At 43.4% G+C, this 18,728-nt stretch overlaps 1 protein-coding gene across 2 annotated transcripts in view; it reads left to right on the top strand.

The window, feature by feature from the left end:
* The window catches only part of LOC129862180 (inactive serine protease PAMR1-like), a 59,737-nt gene that overhangs the window by 6,799 nt on the left and 34,210 nt on the right, over positions 1-18,728 (top strand). For both annotated transcript variants that reach the window (XM_055933582.1, XM_055933581.1), the window contains exon 2: positions 16,382-16,558. In XM_055933582.1, the coding sequence (XP_055789557.1) occupies positions 16,382-16,558 (177 nt within the window). The remainder of the gene's footprint in view (positions 1-16,381; positions 16,559-18,728) is intronic.

Genomic DNA, 18,728 nt, shown 5'->3' with positions numbered 1-18,728 from the left:
CATTCAGGCTTTGACCAGCAGCTTGGAATGAACAGTTGAAGACAAGTCGGTACTTCCCACCGTGTTGCTGGATAACATGGTGAGGGAGATACCAGGATTCGCTGAGTGGGTTTCCCTCTTCATGAGCGGTCACTTTTGTGACATAGCCTGCCTTCACAAGGTTATGAATCTCCCGGTTATGAACTTCAGCAAGCTCAGGATTCTTCACCAGGCGTCGCTCCGTTCCACGCAGTAGTGGGAGTACAGCCCGTGTTGTGGTTGATGAGAAAATGTTGGGGAAATTGAGCGTTTGGAAAATAGAATATCATATTGTCTGAAAGAGTTCAGTTCAAGTCTCAAGTTAAAAACGTCTTATGGCTGCAGGGGCAGTATTGAGTAGCTTGGATGAAAGGTGCCAATTTCAAACGGCCTGCTCCTTAGTCATAGTTCCTAATATTTGCATATTATTATTAATGTTGGATAGAAAACACTCCAAAGTTTCTAAAACTGTTTGAATTATTTCTCTGAGATTAACAGAACTCATATTGGCAGGCAAAATCCTGAGTTAAAATCAAAACCGGATGTCAGAAATCTGAGATTGTCTGTATTCAACAGAGTCCCAAAATAAGTCCAATTGACCTATGACTGGGGTTTCACTGCCTAGGGGTTCCACTAGATGTCAGCAATCAATAGAAGTTCCAATGAGACTTCTATGGTGTTGTGGGAGAGAATGAGAGCAGAATCAGTCAGGTGTCCATCAAGCACCCATTTCCTGATCATGCTTTTGCTTCATGCAAGGTACTTGCGTTCCATGGCTCACGCAGACAAGAAGGAATACTCCGGTTGGAACTTTATTGAAGCTATATGTTAAAAACATCCTAATGATTGATTCAGTACTTAGTTTGAAATGTTTCTTCGACCGGTAATATCACATTTTGAAGTTTTTGTCCGATATGAAGCTGACCAGAATTAGCGTTTGGATATGTTTACCAAACGTGCAAACAATTGGACATAAATAACGGATTTTTTCGAACAAAACAAACATTTATTGTGGACCTGGAGTTCCTGCTCTGCTTTCCGATCGAAACCAACAAAGGTAATGAAATATTTATAATATATTTTATTGTTTATAGTGACGCTATCTCTGCAACTGTGACATGCTAATTTGAGCGCCGTCTCAGATTATAGCGTGCAGTTATTTTTCCTTAAAGTTTTTTTTAAGTCTGACATAGTGGTTGCATTAAGGAGAGGTATATCTATTAATCAATGTGTATAACTTCTATTATCATATTTATTTATGATGAGTATTCATGTTGAAACGATGGGCTACGCAAAGTCACTTGATGTTTTTGCCACTAGTGAATCTAGTCGCCTCAATGTAAACTCAGATTTTTTTATATAAATATGAATTGAATCAAACAAAACACGCATGTATTGTGTAACATGGAGTCATATGAGTGTCATCTGATAAAATAATCGAAGGTTAGTGATTCATTTTATCTCTATTCTGTTTTTTGTGATGCTATCATTAGCTGGGAAAAATGGTTATGATTATTTATAGTTTTGTGGTGACCTAACATAATCGTTTGTAGTGCTTTCGCTGAAAAGCCTATTTGAAATCGGACACTTTGGTGGGATTAACAACAAGATTACCTTTAAAATTATATAAAACACATGTATGTTTGAGGAATTTTAATTATGAGATTTATGGTTTTTGAATTTGGCGCCCTGCACTTGGACTGGCTGTTGTCATATTGATCCTGATTTAGGGCTTGCAGCCATAAGAAGTTTTAACAGACCAAATGTCCAAAACAAACGTGCAAATTTCAGGCTCCTGTTTGACATAGATTTCAGTATACATTTTTACACACGATACACCATTTAACAAAAGTGGATAATAGAGAAACGGGTGTATGTATTCAAATGGGCTTGTGATTTCTTATCGAACAGATGTTTATTTAAAGCATTGCAGAGGTTGTCCATGGAGACCTATGTTTGGGATCAGGATCCATATGTGTGAACAGAGCTACAGTATCCCCAACACACTCCATCCCACATACTGTACACCACACAGGAGGTTGGTCGCACCTTAATTGGGGAGGATGGACTTGTGGTAATGGCTGGAGCGGAATGAGTTGAATGGCATCAAATTCATGGTTTGATACCATTCTATTTCCTCCGTTCCAGCCATTATAATGAGCTGTCCTCCCCTCAGCAGCCTCCACTGGTACACCACAACCCCCAGAGTAGTTTTCTGTTCCACGGCCCGCTAAATCGCTCAGACCTCAAAATATTAGACATCTGCAGCCAGGGAGCACAGTCAGCATGCACACACAAGCGCACACACTACAGCTATTCTGCTCTGCGTACGGGGACAATTTGTTTCGTAGCAGATGCAATGTGTCATCTTATTGATAGTCAATGTTTCCTGACACAACTGTTTATTTCATACGACTCAGACAAAGAGCCTGACACAACAGTGGTGAGGCCACAAGACACACAGCTCCTGAATCACAACACTTCCTGTGACATAAACACATGTAGCCATCAACAAGCGGCAGCAGAGAAATATGGAGATTTTTAACAGCTATGACAGAGCCCTGAATGCAGACGGCATTAATCTCTGATACGACACTCACTGCTCAGCAAAGCTCAGCGCATCAGTTCTCTCGCTCGCCCACATGCATGAACACACGCATGAACACACGCATGAACACACGCATGAACACACGCATTAACACACTTAGAGCAGAGGACAGGGTATAGTTATTTTGGGGTGGGGTGAGTACAGTACTCACAGCTGTGCCTCAAAGCATTTGGATGTGAAATCTGAGAGGAATGAAAAGAGTGTGTGGACTTTTTATACACAACAGATAAAGAGACTGTAGAGCAACCTTGAGTTTGACCCAAAAATAGACATTTATAGGGGGACTGCCATGAGTTGATATGAGTTGGCCTGCTGCCAGGGCTGGATTGCATGCTGGTTTATGGTCAATATTAGGATTTTGGCCAATATTTTTTGGGTGTATCAGTCAGAGCAGCTACATATTGTACGTGGTGTATCAGTCCATATGGTTTGTCCTTTATATGCTCCTTGTGTTTGTCTGATAGTGTATGACCTTTCTGACGGTCTTGTTGCTGTGTGAGACGTGTGGCATAGAGGGGGCAGTAAGGCAGCAGGGTAGCAGGGCAATAGGACAGGGCTCAGATACAGACATATCAGAACCTCTGTAGGAGGACTGTCTGAATATATTCTGCTCCCAAAAACAATGATGTCAGCATCTGGATCCACATCAAAGCCGGATGGCACATGTTAACAACCTTACAACCTGTGTCTAAACCCAGTAATGGGATGGGGTGGGGGATGATGTTTTAAAGGGGGAAGGTGGGTCTCCTCTCTCCACCATCCACCAGGTGACAGGGTTTCTTTGAAGATGCTCAGATTATTGCTATTTTGGTTTCCCCGGCTCCTTGACATTCTTGTCGGAGCACATCTCCCACAACATCTGGGATGGAAAAAACAGATACCAATTACATAAGGCAAGAGAAGCCACACAAACTGCACAGTGATCTGCATGCCTAGCCAAAAGCCTGGAAAATAACTTACCAGGGAGTTTTCTATTTGTTGGTGTGTTTTTCTTTGTTCTGTTTTAAGCTGTGAGCAGTTAGCATAATTGCGTAGAGCTAGCAGGGCTGTTCACAAGCAACCCAATCAGAAATAGTCTGTAGGCTATGTGAGGAAAGAGACAAAGACAATATCACATAACATGCAAGCATGTATTTCTTAATCAAGCTTGTTGTGTGGTAAGGGGTTGTGTGGACTATCAGTGCCATGGGCAGGAGAGATCAATCCAAGCACAATCCATATCAGGTTGTTACAATGCACCGGTGTGGTTGTGGGCAGATCTGCATAATATTTGCATAAAGATAATGGCCTCATACTGTGATTGCCTGTGCACATAGAAAGGGAGCCAAAGAGACTATACAAGATTATGCAAACACAAACATGAAATCGGTGCCTTCAGTTCAAAGAGGGCAAAAAAGTAAGATTGACACATTCAAAGTAAAGACAGACAGTCTCAGGTTCAATATTTAATGCCTAAAGAAAAGAGCTAGGAGAGAAAGTAGTGTAGGAAAGGATTTGGTAAGTCTGTGCTATTTCCCTCACACTCTCACAATTATTTTGTCAGGCTTGGCAATTGCAGAAAACACCTAATTTAAAGATAATTAGTTTAAAAAATGCATGCCGTAGGAAATTCGCACACATTTTTGCAGGGGTGAAAGTAGATCTAATATCTTCCCGATACGGGGACCTCCTAAGTGTACGAAACATTTTTATAGGCCTAATCATAGAATTAGGCTATATATAACCCTATTAATTAATTAGAAACTCTGTGGGCCTAAAAGTAAAGATTTGTATTAGACTACGTTTTAATGTGTCATAAACACAACCAGTCATGAGGTTTTCATCTGATTGTCAAAGAATTCCTTCAAAAGGCTCATGTAGGATACCCATGCACAGAGGTGTGTTCAAAATATAGTTGACATTTTTTAAATAAAACTAGGCAAGTCAGTTAACAACAAATTCTTATTTATAATGACTGCCTAGGATCAGTTGGTTAACTGCCTTGTTCAGGGGCAAAACAACAGATTTTTACCTTGTCTGCTTGGGGAATCGATCTAGCAATCTTTCAGTTACTGGCCCACCACTCTAACCACTAGGCTACCTGCTAGTGCTTATAAGTTCTGACACTTGGTAGGCAATTTGTTAGTCAACTTGCCTATAATTAGATACATACAGTAGACCTACATGTTACGTCCGTCGTCGGAATGAGACCAAGGTGCAGCGTGGTAGGCGTACATATTGAATTTATTAAACGAACACCAAAAAAACAAGAAAGATAAACGACGCGTAAAAACAAGATCCCACAACAGAAAGTGGGAAAAATGGCTGCCTAAGTATGATTCCCAATCAGAGACAACGATAGACAGCTGCCTCTGATTGGGAACCATACTCGGCCAAAAACAAAGAAATAGACAACATAGAATGCCCAGCCCAAATCACACCCTGACCTAACCAAATAGAGAAATAAAATGGCTCTCTAAGGTCAGGGTGCGACAGTACCCCCCCCCCCCCCCCCCAAAGGTGCGGACTCCCGGCCGCAAACCTGAACCTATAGGGGAGGGTCCGGGTGGGCATCTACCCACGGTGGCGGCTCCGGTTCGGGACGTAGCCCCCGCTTCCTACGCTGATCCCTCTGCTTCTGTGGAACCGGGCCGTGGATCGTCGCCGGAGGCTCTGAACTGGGAACCACCTCTGTAGGCTCCGGACTGCAGATCGTCGCCGGAGGCTCTGGACTGGGAACCCCCGCCGGAGGCTCTGGACTGCAGCTCGTCGCTGAAGACCGCGGACCGTCGCCGGAGACCGCGGACCGTCGCCGGAGGCCCCGGACCGCGGCCCGCCGCCGGGGGCCCTGGACCGCCGCCGGGGGCCCTGGAACGCCGCCGGAGGCCCCGGACCGCCGCCGGAGGCCCCGGACCGCGGACCGTCTCTGGAGGCTTCGTACGTGGAGCCGGAACGGGTCTCACCGGACTGAGAAGACGTACTGGAAGCCTGGTGCGGGGAGCTGCCACAACACGTCCTGGCTGGATACCCACTTTAGCTCGGTGAGTGTGGAGAGCTGGCACGGAACGCATTGGGCTATGAATGCGCCCTGGAGACATAGTGCGCAGAGTCGGCACAGGATAAACTGGGCCGTGGAGGCTCACTGGAGGTCTGGAGCGTAGAGCTGGCACAACGCGTCCTGGCTGAATCCCCCCTGTAGCACGGCAAGTGCGGGGAGCTGGAACAGGCCGCACTGGGTTGTGCTGGCGAACTGGAGATACCGTGCGTAGAGCTGGTGCAGGATATCCTGGACCGAAGAGACGCACCGGAGGCCAGGAGCGCTGAGCCGGCACAATCCGTCCTGGCTGAATGCCCACTCTAGCACGGCAACTGCGGGGAGCTTGCACAGAGCGCACCGGGCTGTGGTTGCGCACTGAAGGCATGGTGCGCAGAACCGGATAACACGGTGCTTGACCGGTCACTCGCTCCTCACGGTAAGCACGGGGAGTTGGCTCAGGTCTGAACCCTGACTCCACCATTCTCCCCGTGTGCCACCCCCCCCAACATTTTTGGGGGGCTGCCTCTCGTGCTTGCTTTGTTGGTATAACTCTTCGTAACGTCGCCGTTCCGCTTTCGCTGCCTCATCTCCTCCTTCGGACGGCGATACTCCCCGGCCCTTGTCCAGGGTCCTACTCCCTCCAGGATTTCCTCCCAGGTCCAGTCCTCCTGACCACGCTGCTTGGTCCGTTGGTGGTGGGATCTTCTGTTACGTCCGTCGTCGGAATGAGACCAAAGTGCAGCGTTGTAGGCGTACATATTGAATTTATTAAACGAACACCAAAAAAACAAGAAAGATAAACGACACGTAAAGTAATGTAGCGCTAAACTAGCAACTAACAAAAACAAGATCCCACAACAGAAAGTGGGAAAAAGGGCTGCCTAAGTATGATTCCCAATCAGAGACAACGATAGACAGCTGCCTCTGATTGGGAACCATACTCGGCCAAAAACAAAGAAATAGACAACATAGAATGCCCAGCCCAAATCACACCCTGACCTAACCAAATAGAGAAATAAAATGGCTCTCTAAGGTCAGGGTGTGACAGTACAGTTTCTCTTCTGTCATTATTACTTGAAGCTAGTCTAGAATACTACGTAAATAAAGCCTTGCTCCACAGAATATTGTCATAAATCAATAGAATGATCAATGTATCATCAACAACCTAGTTGACATCTTTAGCCTAAAGTTTTCCCTTTCTCTGCTTCTCTCATGGAGCAAGAACGTTTAGGGACTGGGGAGATTTCCCTTGCAAAAATCTGTTTCACTGGTTTTAGTAAAATGAAAAGCCGTGAAAACGACCCAACATGTTTCTGATAACATTTCAGTTTGTTTTGGATACATATTTTCTGTGGTTGAAAATGAAATACTGTCAGCTTTTATGTCGCTGAAAGAAATTGCACATTTAGGCTACACAACACTAGTCCCAGAGTGTGAATTTCACCAAGACATTCAGGGGCCTCTATTGAGACATGCAGTTTAGATGCTGGAATTCTTTGGGAGTGGACCAACATCCACAAGTTAGACACATTTTTAAAGTGATTTGTTGGACAATTAGATGAAAATATAGGCAACAAAAAAAAAACGTTGGAACTTTTTCACTGCGGTAAAAAAAAAGGTTTGTTTCCTGTACTTTCAATGTTTTTTCAGAACAACGTGTGTAAATGGCGTTTACTTGCATTTACCCTCCACTAGGCCTTTACCACTACAGGTAGCCTACCCCTCTTAGCTGAGGCAAGTTTACACACATGAACACATGCAGAACAAGTAGCGTACATTCAATATAATACATTAGTTGAATTAAAACATGTTTTACACCCTAGTTAATATGTTGTCCATAATTCATTCATTAATCCGTGGAGTCTTCACAGATCATGGGACATAAAACACTACTTTTCTTTCCTTACATTAATGATATTTATGACAGTATTGTTTGTCATTATTAAGCATTTAACAATTGAAGTAGAACATTGGACCCTGTACGAATCATATATCTTGGATATCTGGGAAAATGCACTATGAGTGTAGGCTAACTAAGCAACACTATGTAACATTTCATTATGTTTCGCCGACAAAACTGTTCTCATGGGCGCACAAATCCAAAATAATGTAGACCTATGCCATTGCAAAATCGAATGCTTCTAACCGAACATTGACATCTTCTAAACGAAAGAGTCACCTTTATAAGCTTACTGTCATTAACACATAGCCTACTTGTTGGATAGATTGGATGCAAATTGGTGTCTAGCTGTAGGCTAGTTGTCCAGTGATATTGTCCACCATCATCAGCTGATCCAGGAAAGAAAATAACAAAGCTAAATAAATGGTCTACTACACTGAACAAAATAATAAACACAACATACAACAATTTCAAAGGTTTAAAAAAATCAATTAGGCCCTAATCAATGGATTTCACTTGACTGAGAATACAGATATACATCTGTTGGTCACAAAAGGTAGGGGCGTGGATCAGAAAACCAGTCAGCATCTGGTGTGACCACTCATCTCCTTCGCTCCTTCGCAGTCGATCAGGCTCTTGATTGTGGCCTGTGGAATGTTGTACCACGCCTCTTCAATGGCTGTGCGAAGTTGCAGGATATTGGCAGAAACTGGAACACGCTGTTATACAAGTCAATCCAGTGAAAATCCAAATTAAATCAAGCTTTATTCATACAGCACATTTCAGACGTCGAATGCAACGCAATGTGTTTCTTACAGGAAAAAATGAATAAAAAAACGATGAAAATAATAGCTGAAATATTTACTACACAACAAACATAACATAAAAAACAAAGAATGACACAAACTTAACAAATAAAAAGCCCCCTAAGGAAAGCAAAGCAAAAAATATGTGTTTTAAGATCTCTTTTAAATGTGTCCACATTTTCAGCCCCCCTCAGGTTTTCTGGCAAGCTATTGCAGAGGCTGAGGACATAATAACCAAAGGCTGCCTCGCCATGCTCCTTGGTTCTTTGGGATAGTTAAAAGGCCAGTGCCAGAGGACCTGAGGGACCTACTGGCTACAAAACTTAAAAGCATATCTGACGTATTGGGGTGCCCAATCGTGTATGGATTTAAAAACCAATAGAACATATTAAAATGAATTCTAAAACTTACAGGCAGCCAGAGTGCAGACACCTTAAAACTAGTGTAATGTGTGCTCTCCATCTGGTCTTGGTCAGTACCCATGCTGCAGCATTCTGTATGTTTTGCACCTGACCAATGTCTTCCCAACAATGCTCAATTGGTGACATGTATGACGAGTATGCAGGCCATGGAAGAACTGTAACATGTTCAGCTTCCATCAATTGTGTACAGATTCTTGCGACATGGGTCTGTGCATTACCATGCTGAAACATGAGTTGATGGCAGCGGATGAATGGCACGACAATGGGCCTCAGGATCTCATCACGGTATCTCTGTGCATTAAAATTGGCATTGATAAAATGCAATTGTGTTCCTTGTCCATAGCTTATGCCTGTCCATACCATAACCCCACTGCCACCATGGTGCACTCTGTTCACAAAATTGACATCAGCAAACCGCTCACCCACACGACTCCATAGACGCTGTCTGCCATCTGCCTGGTACAGTTGAAACCGTGATTAATCTGTGAAGAGCACATTTCTCCAGTGTGCCAGTGGCCATCGGAGGTGAGCATTTGCCCACTGAAGTCAGTTACGACGCTGAACTGCAGTCAGGTCAAGACCCTGGTGAGAATGACAAGCACGCAGATGAACTTCCCTGAGACGGTTTCTCAGTTTGTGCAGAAATACTTTGTTGTGCAAACCCACAGATTCATCCGCTGTCCGAGTGTGCTGGTCTCAGACGATCCCACAGGTGAAGAAGTCCGGATGTGGATGTCCTGAGCTGGCATGGTTACACGTAGTCTGCGGTTGTGAGGCCAGTTGGACTTGCTGCCGAATCTATAAAATGAATTTGGAGGCGGCTTATGGTAGAGAAATTAACATTATATTCTCTGGCAACAGCTCCGGTGGACATTCCTGCAGTCAGAATACCATTTGTACAATCCCTCAACTTGAGACATTTGTGCATTGTGTTGTGTGACAAAACTGCACATTTTATAGTAGCCTTTCATTATTCCCAGCACAAGGTGCACCTGTGTAATGATCATGCTCTTTAATCAGCTTCTTGATATGCCACATCTGTGAGGTGGATGGATTATCTTGGCAAAAGAGAAATGCTCACTAACAGGGATGTTGACAAATTAGAGAGAAATACTTTTTTTGTGCGTATGGAACATTTCTGTGATCTTTTATTTCAGCTCATGAAATATGGGACCAACTCTTTACATCTTGCTATTATATTTTTGTTCAGTGTACTTCGGACCACGGATGGCACAGAGAACACCAGTATCCGTGCTCCAACCTGAAAAACAAAGCAATGAGCGTTCTAAACAGTTCACTGACTGTCACAACTTCTGCCGAGGTCGGTCCCTCTCCTTGTTCGGGCGGCATTCGGCGTTCGACGTCACCGGTCTTCAAGCCATCGCCGACCCACCTTTCATTTTTCATTTGTTTTGTCTTGTTTTCCCGCACACCTGGTTTGCATTCCCTCATTACTCGTCTTGCATATAACCCTCTGGTTCCCCCCATGGCTGTGTGTGGAATTGTTATGTGTAAATGTATGTGTTCTCCAGCCTGGTTTGCACCTGGTTATTGTAACCCGTGTGTGTTTAGTTTTCTGAGTGCCGTGTTTTGTTCGCCTCAATAAAGGGCTCCGTTTGCTACGCATTTCTGCTCTCCTGCGCCTGACTTCCCTGCAGCCAGTTACGCACTCCGCTACCCCTGGCCAAATCAAACAAATCAAAGGATTAATCTAATGCATTGGAATAAAGGCATAGGCTATTTTTATCAAACGCATGGCAAACAGCTGTCGGAAATTAGTAATTGCAATGAAAATCTATGCTAAAGGAGCTCAGCTGAAGCCGAAATGCAGCACTACTGTGCTCTAGAGTGGCGCATTGGTCTAAGGCACTGCATCTCAGTGCTAGAGGCTTCACTACAGACACCCTGGTTCTAATCTAAGCTGTGTCACAACTGGCTGTGACTCGGAGTCCCATAGGGCAGTTCCCAGTGTCGTCCGAGTTTGGCCGGCGTAGGCCGTCATTGTCAGTAAAAACTTGTTTGCTACTGACTTTCCTAGTTAAATCAAGGTTAAATAAATTGGAATACTACTGAGTAAACAGGTTTAAACAATGACAGAGAGGTGGGGGTGTGTTTATAGGGCAGTAAGCCATATCTCTCTGCTTTGCATAATACCTGCTCTTCAGGCACATGCCAATGCACCAACAAGCAGATGTGCTGCCACTAAGGCCTGGCAAATAGTCATTAGTAGAGGAAGGGGTTGGGCTCCCCTCAGAGATACTGTATGTGTTGTGCATTCCTGCATGGTCCAGCACTGACAGAGAACCCTTTTCGTCACACTCTGAGAAAACACAACACATTTATCAGCAAAACTCTGTCTCAGTAAACACAGTCTGTCTCTTTACACAGTATAAACACAATATAAAGGAGATAGAGCAACTAGCTCTCACAGTCTCACGTCAGAATTAGACGTCATGTTTCTCAAACAGCAAATTTCAAAATCGTTGCAAATGTCAAATTTTGAAGAGTTTAAGTTTAAATGTAGGCATTAACTATGACATCTTAAGGTTAAACGTTAACTCCAAATGGTTAAGGTAAGGGAGAAGTTTTGGAATAGGCTTAAAATAAAAAATCTCAAAAACAACATTCTATCACTCGATTCCAATTTGCAACCTTTGGAATCAGAGGCAGATGCTTACGCCCATCTACAACGCCCTACCAAAACCGAAACCTACTTGAAGGTAACAGCGCTCACTGTTGCCCCTAGTGGCCGGTTACCACGTCATCTCCCGACGTCCTATGGATGTACGTCGACTACTAACTTGTATCACAGGTGATGTGGCTGGATAGAGACCAACAATTCAGAAGTTCGGCTTCTCACCATCTAACGAACATGTCGGAAGGAGTAGTAGTTGATGGAGTTTGGTATGAGGGTTTTGGCGTGGATGGTGGTCTGTGAAGCCAGCCCCTGGTCATGGACCGGGGAAGCGAGCTGGCCTCCCGGCAGTGTCAGCCCCCAGTTTTGAACTGTGGTTGTGTTGAGCCTGATCCCGTTGTAGGATTGTAGGATTCCCCTTAACTCCACAAATGCTGTTTACATTGATATCCATACTGAATGAAGCACTTAAAATTAAGGGACAGCATGGGCACCGTTAATTTAAGTGGGGAATTTGACTTAAAATATTTTGTGCAACTGACTTAAAGTTAAAAATGCACTATGCAGAAATCACTCTGCCCTGTTTGCTAAAATTCGAATAGTTTGCCTAATTTCAGTTTGTGACAAAACAAGACAAAACAATCAAGTATAGTGTGGAGTATCAAGGTACCATCTAACCCGCTGTGAAATATATTTTCCATAACCAAAAATATTGCATTTTCAGAACAGCAAGCACAGAAATAGTGCACCATAGAACATATCTATCACTTCTTAGACCTACTTTCAATGCGAATGAGAGATCTATAACTCACATTTTTACGTGAATTTGGTCAGGTCCCCCAAAACATTACATGTTGCAGCTTTAAGAAAATCTTAAGGGAAAAGATAAGGGGGAAATTTACTTAAGATGTTTTATGCAATAGAGCCCTGATAGTTTCTGGGACGGCTATGTCAGAAAATTCATCCCCTGAGGCAAAAATGTCCTCCTCCTAAAAAGATTCCTCCTCCTCCTTCACCACCATCACCACCACCAACAGGATGTCCTGCTCTGGCTGCATTCAAATACTAAAGACAAGCCCATTTATTAATTAAATGTGTCATCTGAAACTTAAGCTCTCCTCCCGAAACTGTGTTATAAACTACACTAAATGGGGCAAGCGATAATAAACTGTACACCCATGGCACTCATGAGATCGTATTATATGATATCCTGACATATTAAATCATATCATATATATGATACACTGTGGTATATTGTTTTGATATCACATGAATGTGCATGGGGCAGCTTACTATTTGAGACCACAAAGCATGAATTTCACTATCTCTAGAGGTCGGAGACGATGTGTCGATTGATATGAATGGATTTTTTTCATTTAAAACATTATTTTAACGAGTAAATTCGTTTTTGCATTCTGAAGTTGCTACTCAATCAGCTGGTCGTTAAACTGTTCTCTTCTCATGTTTTGACCCAGTCGTTAATTCTAATCATTCTATTCATTCGACGTTGCTACGCTGAACAAATCTTTGGCATGTAGCTAGCTAGCAAAGATTCAATGATGATGAGAGACAAGAACTTCAATAAATAATTGAATACATATCCAATAGGCGTACATAGGCCGCACTATGCTGGTTAATGAATTAATGAAATTCTGAGTTTAAAGTTTCCATGGTGAATTATTTGTTTCATGTTCATTGTTGGGATAGCTATCCTACTGGCATTTGTAAAATTATACTGTGCTGCACAGGTCATAGAGGCAGACAGGTAGGTTTATACCACCCCCAACTGTTGCAAACCAAACAGTAGCATGGAAAAATAATGTGTACACGCTTTTTTCCCCAAGGAAGATGAAGTTTATGAATTTCCTGCCTGGGCTGCGGGACAGGGGAATTTTGAGATTAAAGGACAGTTTATAATTGGTCTAATGACATGTCTGTAGACAATTAGAATACGACAAGTGTCACTAGTCAAAACACATTTCATTTATACTCCGGGAATGTCTGTAGACCGTCACTGCGATGGTCTTCCTTGTCACACAGATATGAAAAAAGTATATTGTTATGGTTATCGGACGGCCACAGCAACCAGACCAAATCCAGGAGGATTTGCAGGCGTTCTAATATTCTCAGATATAATTATCCACTTTTATTTCATCACAGTGTGGCAGTGAGTTATTTACAGGAAGCTCAACATTACCTTGTAAATAATTAAGATGTTGAGGGTTTATTTTCCTCTAATAATGAATAAAAGTAGCTAAAGTTAAGACATTGTCAGCTATGCTCACTATTTGAAATGGCTAGCCAAGTAGCTAACTAGATGGACTGTTAACCAGCCTTAACACTTCATGGTATTTTGCATCCAGGATCCAAACAACCCGTTTTATAATCTTGTGTAATCCACTTTATTCTTTAATCATATCAACGAGGATGACTATTTGACAGTTTTTACCGCCCTAGCGTCTGTACTGCTGTACATTGCTGTAGATCAGTGAGTGTAGAGATGTGAGTCTGGGTGGAGTCCAGGTCCATAACCACGGGGGCTAGAGTAGTCTACACAGACACTTAAAAGATGCCATAGAAATCACAGACTCCAGTCACTGTCGCCTCCACCATGGATCCCCTCCAGACTGCTGCTGGTAGTGCACTTAGTACTGAGCTCTGCAGAATATGAGGCAAGGACAAAGTAGACCTTCTACTGTACTACTTATAAAAGCATAGGGTTCATTGTTGCTACCTTGCCGTCTAACCTTGATGCGTGAATAGAAAAACAAACTGGATACGTGAAAAGATATTCAGCCACTGCTGGAGGATAAATGGAAGTTGGTCAAATTGTCAAAACTGGATGCTATAAGGCTTGTTGGCTTAAACAAAATACACAAACAGGTCAGAGACAAAACCATTTAACACGGTTATTATGTTAATTCTGTGGAATGTGGCCATTTACAGTGAGCATGCCTCTGATGCGATCTGGTTAAATGTATGAGTAATTGACTCCAGTAACAATGCTAGTGAGGCAGGCTGAATGTGGAGTTCTCAAATATCCCTACATGCTCTTTAAACCATTTATGCTGAGGTCTTAAATGCAGGGAGAGACAGGGAGGAAAGATAAGTTAAGAAGAGAGAGCAAGAGAGAGAGAGAGAGAGAGACACGGTGTGACTGTGGTGAGGGTCATGCGACCAGAGCTGGTGTAGAGTCTCTTGCGAACTCCATGCTTCTGATCCTCGAAAACCTGGCCCAGGTGACCACTCCCTCTCCACAACCCGGTCCATCAGCCACCCTGGGGAGCGGTCGAGGCGTGGGTCACCCCCCCCCCTCTCATTTGTACTTCTCTTATGCTATCTCTCTCAGTTGCTCTCCCTGTCTCTTTCTCTCTCTCTGCCCCCCGTCCCGTCCCGTCCCTCCAAACGAGGCCATGCCGAGGAGGATGCTTGTGGTTTTCAGACTAGGAAATCCACAAAAATGTCAATATAAATAGACAATATGAGTTACTCATTTTTAGTCAGGGAGAAGCAGACAGCCGGTGAAATCTGAAAACATCATACAATACAGAAGAGACGAGTATGGATGAGAACAAGAGTACTAGGCCACATGTGTTTTGAACATAAAACCATCTGGGGGTTATTGAAGGGGAGGGACAGGCTTGTTGAGCAAGGGGCTGGTGTTTACATGAGTAATAGCATCATACTGGAATTATACTGGAATCCTGAGGTCATAGAAATTATGTTAATAATGCATGCCCTGTGTAGACTACGCCCTGTTTAGACTACCCTCCCTGTTCTCACTGAGTAGAACATATTGTTTTGTTGTTTTACATTTGCCATAACCCTTCTTTTCAGGGTTACCACAGCAATAATACGTCAGCCAAAGAACAACGGATCCAAAACAAAGAGAATTGCAAAATCACTCATTGATTTTTCCAAACAAAGTATGAAAGCAGCGCCATTAATCTTCACTTAGCACTGCTAATACATTTGACCTGGCCTCTTATGTAATCCATTCTCAGAGTGATTAATATAGAACAGTATGCCATTCCTACACTGTTCTTGGATGGCAAAGATTAGATTCTTAAGGAGAAGTGCAGATCTTCCCAGGAGTAGAATATAATTTATGGGTTCATTAATGTTACAGGGCCAGAGAGATGTGGGAACTGTAGGGAGAGATATCTAATGGCATTCCAGGACATCTGTACATCCTGTCCAGCTGACTGTCCTCAAACAGACTCTCACAGATGAATCAAAGCCTCAACACTAAGTCACATACTCTGTGTGTGTATGGGTGTGTGTGAATGTGTGGGATAAAACACAATAACATACTGCTGAGGTTGTTACCATGACAGACCTGCACAGCAACAGGACTTCGGGTTAAAAAGAGGAGCCAGAGAGCTTCCTAATAAATTGAACAGTTCAGGCCCCATTGGCTGGAAACATGTATGTTGAAGTCTTCAATGCAGGGAGAGACAGGAAGAGAAGATAAGTTAGAGAGAGCAAGAGAGACAGAGAGCAATAGATACTTTTTTTACTAAATGAATGTTCCTCATTTCTGGGTAACAATTAATTTTCTTACCGTGATTGTTTTCAATTAAAATGGTTAGAAAAAAACTTCAATATTTTGTTAGCAAAGAGCAATTTCTCAAGCAAGAATTTGCTAGGACTATCTAGGAGTGGTCTGAGCGGGGGGCCGATTGAAAACTAGCTGCTATTACCAAATTAATGATGTCTGATGTAAAATAAAATTACAAAACACACACAGATGAGCAGGCAGAGGAGGAAAATATGGATAGGATGTCCCCATTAAGTAAATTCATTTTGTAAGTACAACTCCGGATCCAGTCTTCTCCATCACCCTCACTTTAATAAATACCAGCTATAGGCTGTCAGGATAATGGAATAGTTCCAAAAACTCCAAGCTAAAACATTCAATTATTTGAAAGTGTCTGACTTATGTATTTGACCCTGATGTACTGGTTGGTTCCCAGATTACAGGTACCTATATAACCACTGTCCGGGCCCAGAGTGGAACGTCATGTGTCGGGGCTGCTGTGAGTACGACGTGGTCCGCTGTAAGTGTCCCCTCCAGGGCACCCCTGTTGGCTACGCTGTGCCTTGCTGCCGCAATGCCCTCAACGAGTGTGACCCCTGCATCATCCACCCAGGTAAACCTGTCCAACACACCACCATGCTGGCTCAAAACCTGGGATGTCTATTCATTCGGGTTCTTTTGTCTGGTAAACCCATGGAGGACTGGTTGAATGCATTCCTGCATGCTGTGTATTTGATTTTATTGACAACATGGTCAGATTCATTATACCTTGGTGCTGGATTTGTTAATACATGTTTAATTTGCAAAAATACACAGTGTATGAGGTCATTCTACCAGTACATGTCTGAAATGTCTGTCCCTACAGTATCCGTTAGATCCAGCATCATGTCTTGACTGATGTTGTAGCCTCTATGCCATCTGCCTCCAAGGCTCTGTTATAAGCCTGGCAGACATACAAGAGCAGTGTTATGTCACCTAGAGTGAAATGAAGTGAGTTTCGGCCAACCACATTATAGAGCGATGCCTGAACCCAATTATTTTCCAGAAAATAGAGAGCTACATATTGAGAGACATTGTACAATCCATTAAATTGACTTTTACTTTCGTTGAGTGCATCCCTCTGTCGTGGAAATTACCGCCAGGGACACTTGAAGTCAATCTTAAATGAATCATTCTTTATTAACAGCAAGCTGGAGAGGTTCCAACAAAATCAATGCATGCACCATAGTACACGTCGGTCAGGAGCTCCCCCGGGCAGTCCCGTTAGTTCTCTTATATACTGCTTACACAGGCAAGTTATATTTGCATGATTTTGCTAATTCATAATTGATTAATCATTAACATTTGGTTCATGCATGTGACCGACCAATACCTCATGAGCAGTGCTTAATTTGAGTCGGATCCTACCGGAACAAGATCTGGCACCTCTCCGTTTTGGACTGTTTTATTCTGGAACCTAATTGGCCGGATCCGGTACCACTTGTGGCATGAAAAATTACTATCACTTTTTGCAATGTACAAGACCAAAGTTCAAGTTGTGGTGCCTCTTTGTTAATTCTCCTGCCCCTCACAAAAAAACATAATGTGAAAAAGTTGATTTTCAGCCTGGGCCTAATATTCTTGCGTTGATTTGGGTTAGGCCGGCCCGGGTTTATGGTTTGCGAAACATTGTAATGCTTTTTTTCAGATAAAAACTAGTTTATTGCATCCGCCATGAGGCCCAGTTTCATAATATTTCCCAGCTGCTTGCCGTTGTTTTGAAGTAATCACAAAAAAACAGACCTTATTTTAGGGCATTTTTCACCCTGCCAGCTCTTGTTAGTTCTATTGAGCACCGTGGCACCAACTCGCCTTCCGAAAGTTCTATTCCCCACTTATGGTTCTACGTCACAATGCCTGCTTCGCTATTGCTGGCAATGAGACCTGCTCACGTTGTTTATAGTTAAAATGTAAACTAACCAAAAAATTACTCATGGAACTCTGAGGTTGTCCCATTGATTCCTATAGGGGAAATATAGGCATGTCTGTCTGTTTTGCCAAATATCTCACAATGTGTATATTTAGATTTTTTCAAGTCAGTGTCACGACTTCCGGCAAAGTCGGCCCTTCTCCTTGATCGGGTGGTGTTCGGCGGTCGACGTCACCGGCTTTCTAGTCATCATCGATCCATTTTTCAGTTTCGTTTTGTTTTGTCTGTATTATACACACCTTGTTTCAATTCCCCCATCATGTTCCCTATTTAACCCTCTGGCTTTCATTTCTGTTTTGTCTGTGATTGTTTGTGCGTTAGTGGTTGTGATGATTACGTGTGTGTTTGTGATTATTTCCATTTATGGAACTTTTGCCTATATTTTGAGTAAAGCACTGTGGTTTCACTCAACACCTGTGTCCTGCGCTTGACCCCGATACTTCTCCGCACACAATCCTGACAGAATCACGGACCTTCTTCAAATGGAGTCAGCAGGCGCAGCCAGCCCTTCTCTCCCAGTAGGAGAGCAGGTTCAACAGCACGACCATGTTGCATAGTTTAGGGACAGCCATGGAACGCGTGCTGCAAACAATGGACAGATGGGAGAGAGGAGGTCTCCCAGTAAATCATACCCCAGCACCTACACCCGCACCTCTACCTACACCACCGTCCATCCCTCCATCGTACGGACCCAGTGGGATTCGGCTCTGGCTCCCAGGAGCGTATGACGGAACAGCAGCCGAGTGCCAGGGGTTCCTCCTACAGCTGGAGCTCTACCTGGCATCTGTTCATCCGTCCCCTTCGGGACACGAGA

The sequence above is a fragment of the Salvelinus fontinalis genome, chromosome 9 (assembly GCF_029448725.1).
Source record: "Salvelinus fontinalis isolate EN_2023a chromosome 9, ASM2944872v1, whole genome shotgun sequence".
Classification (NCBI taxonomy): domain Eukaryota; kingdom Metazoa; phylum Chordata; class Actinopteri; order Salmoniformes; family Salmonidae; genus Salvelinus; species Salvelinus fontinalis.
Note: the sequence above shows the minus strand (reverse complement) of the source record. Positions and strands in the feature narration are given on the sequence as shown.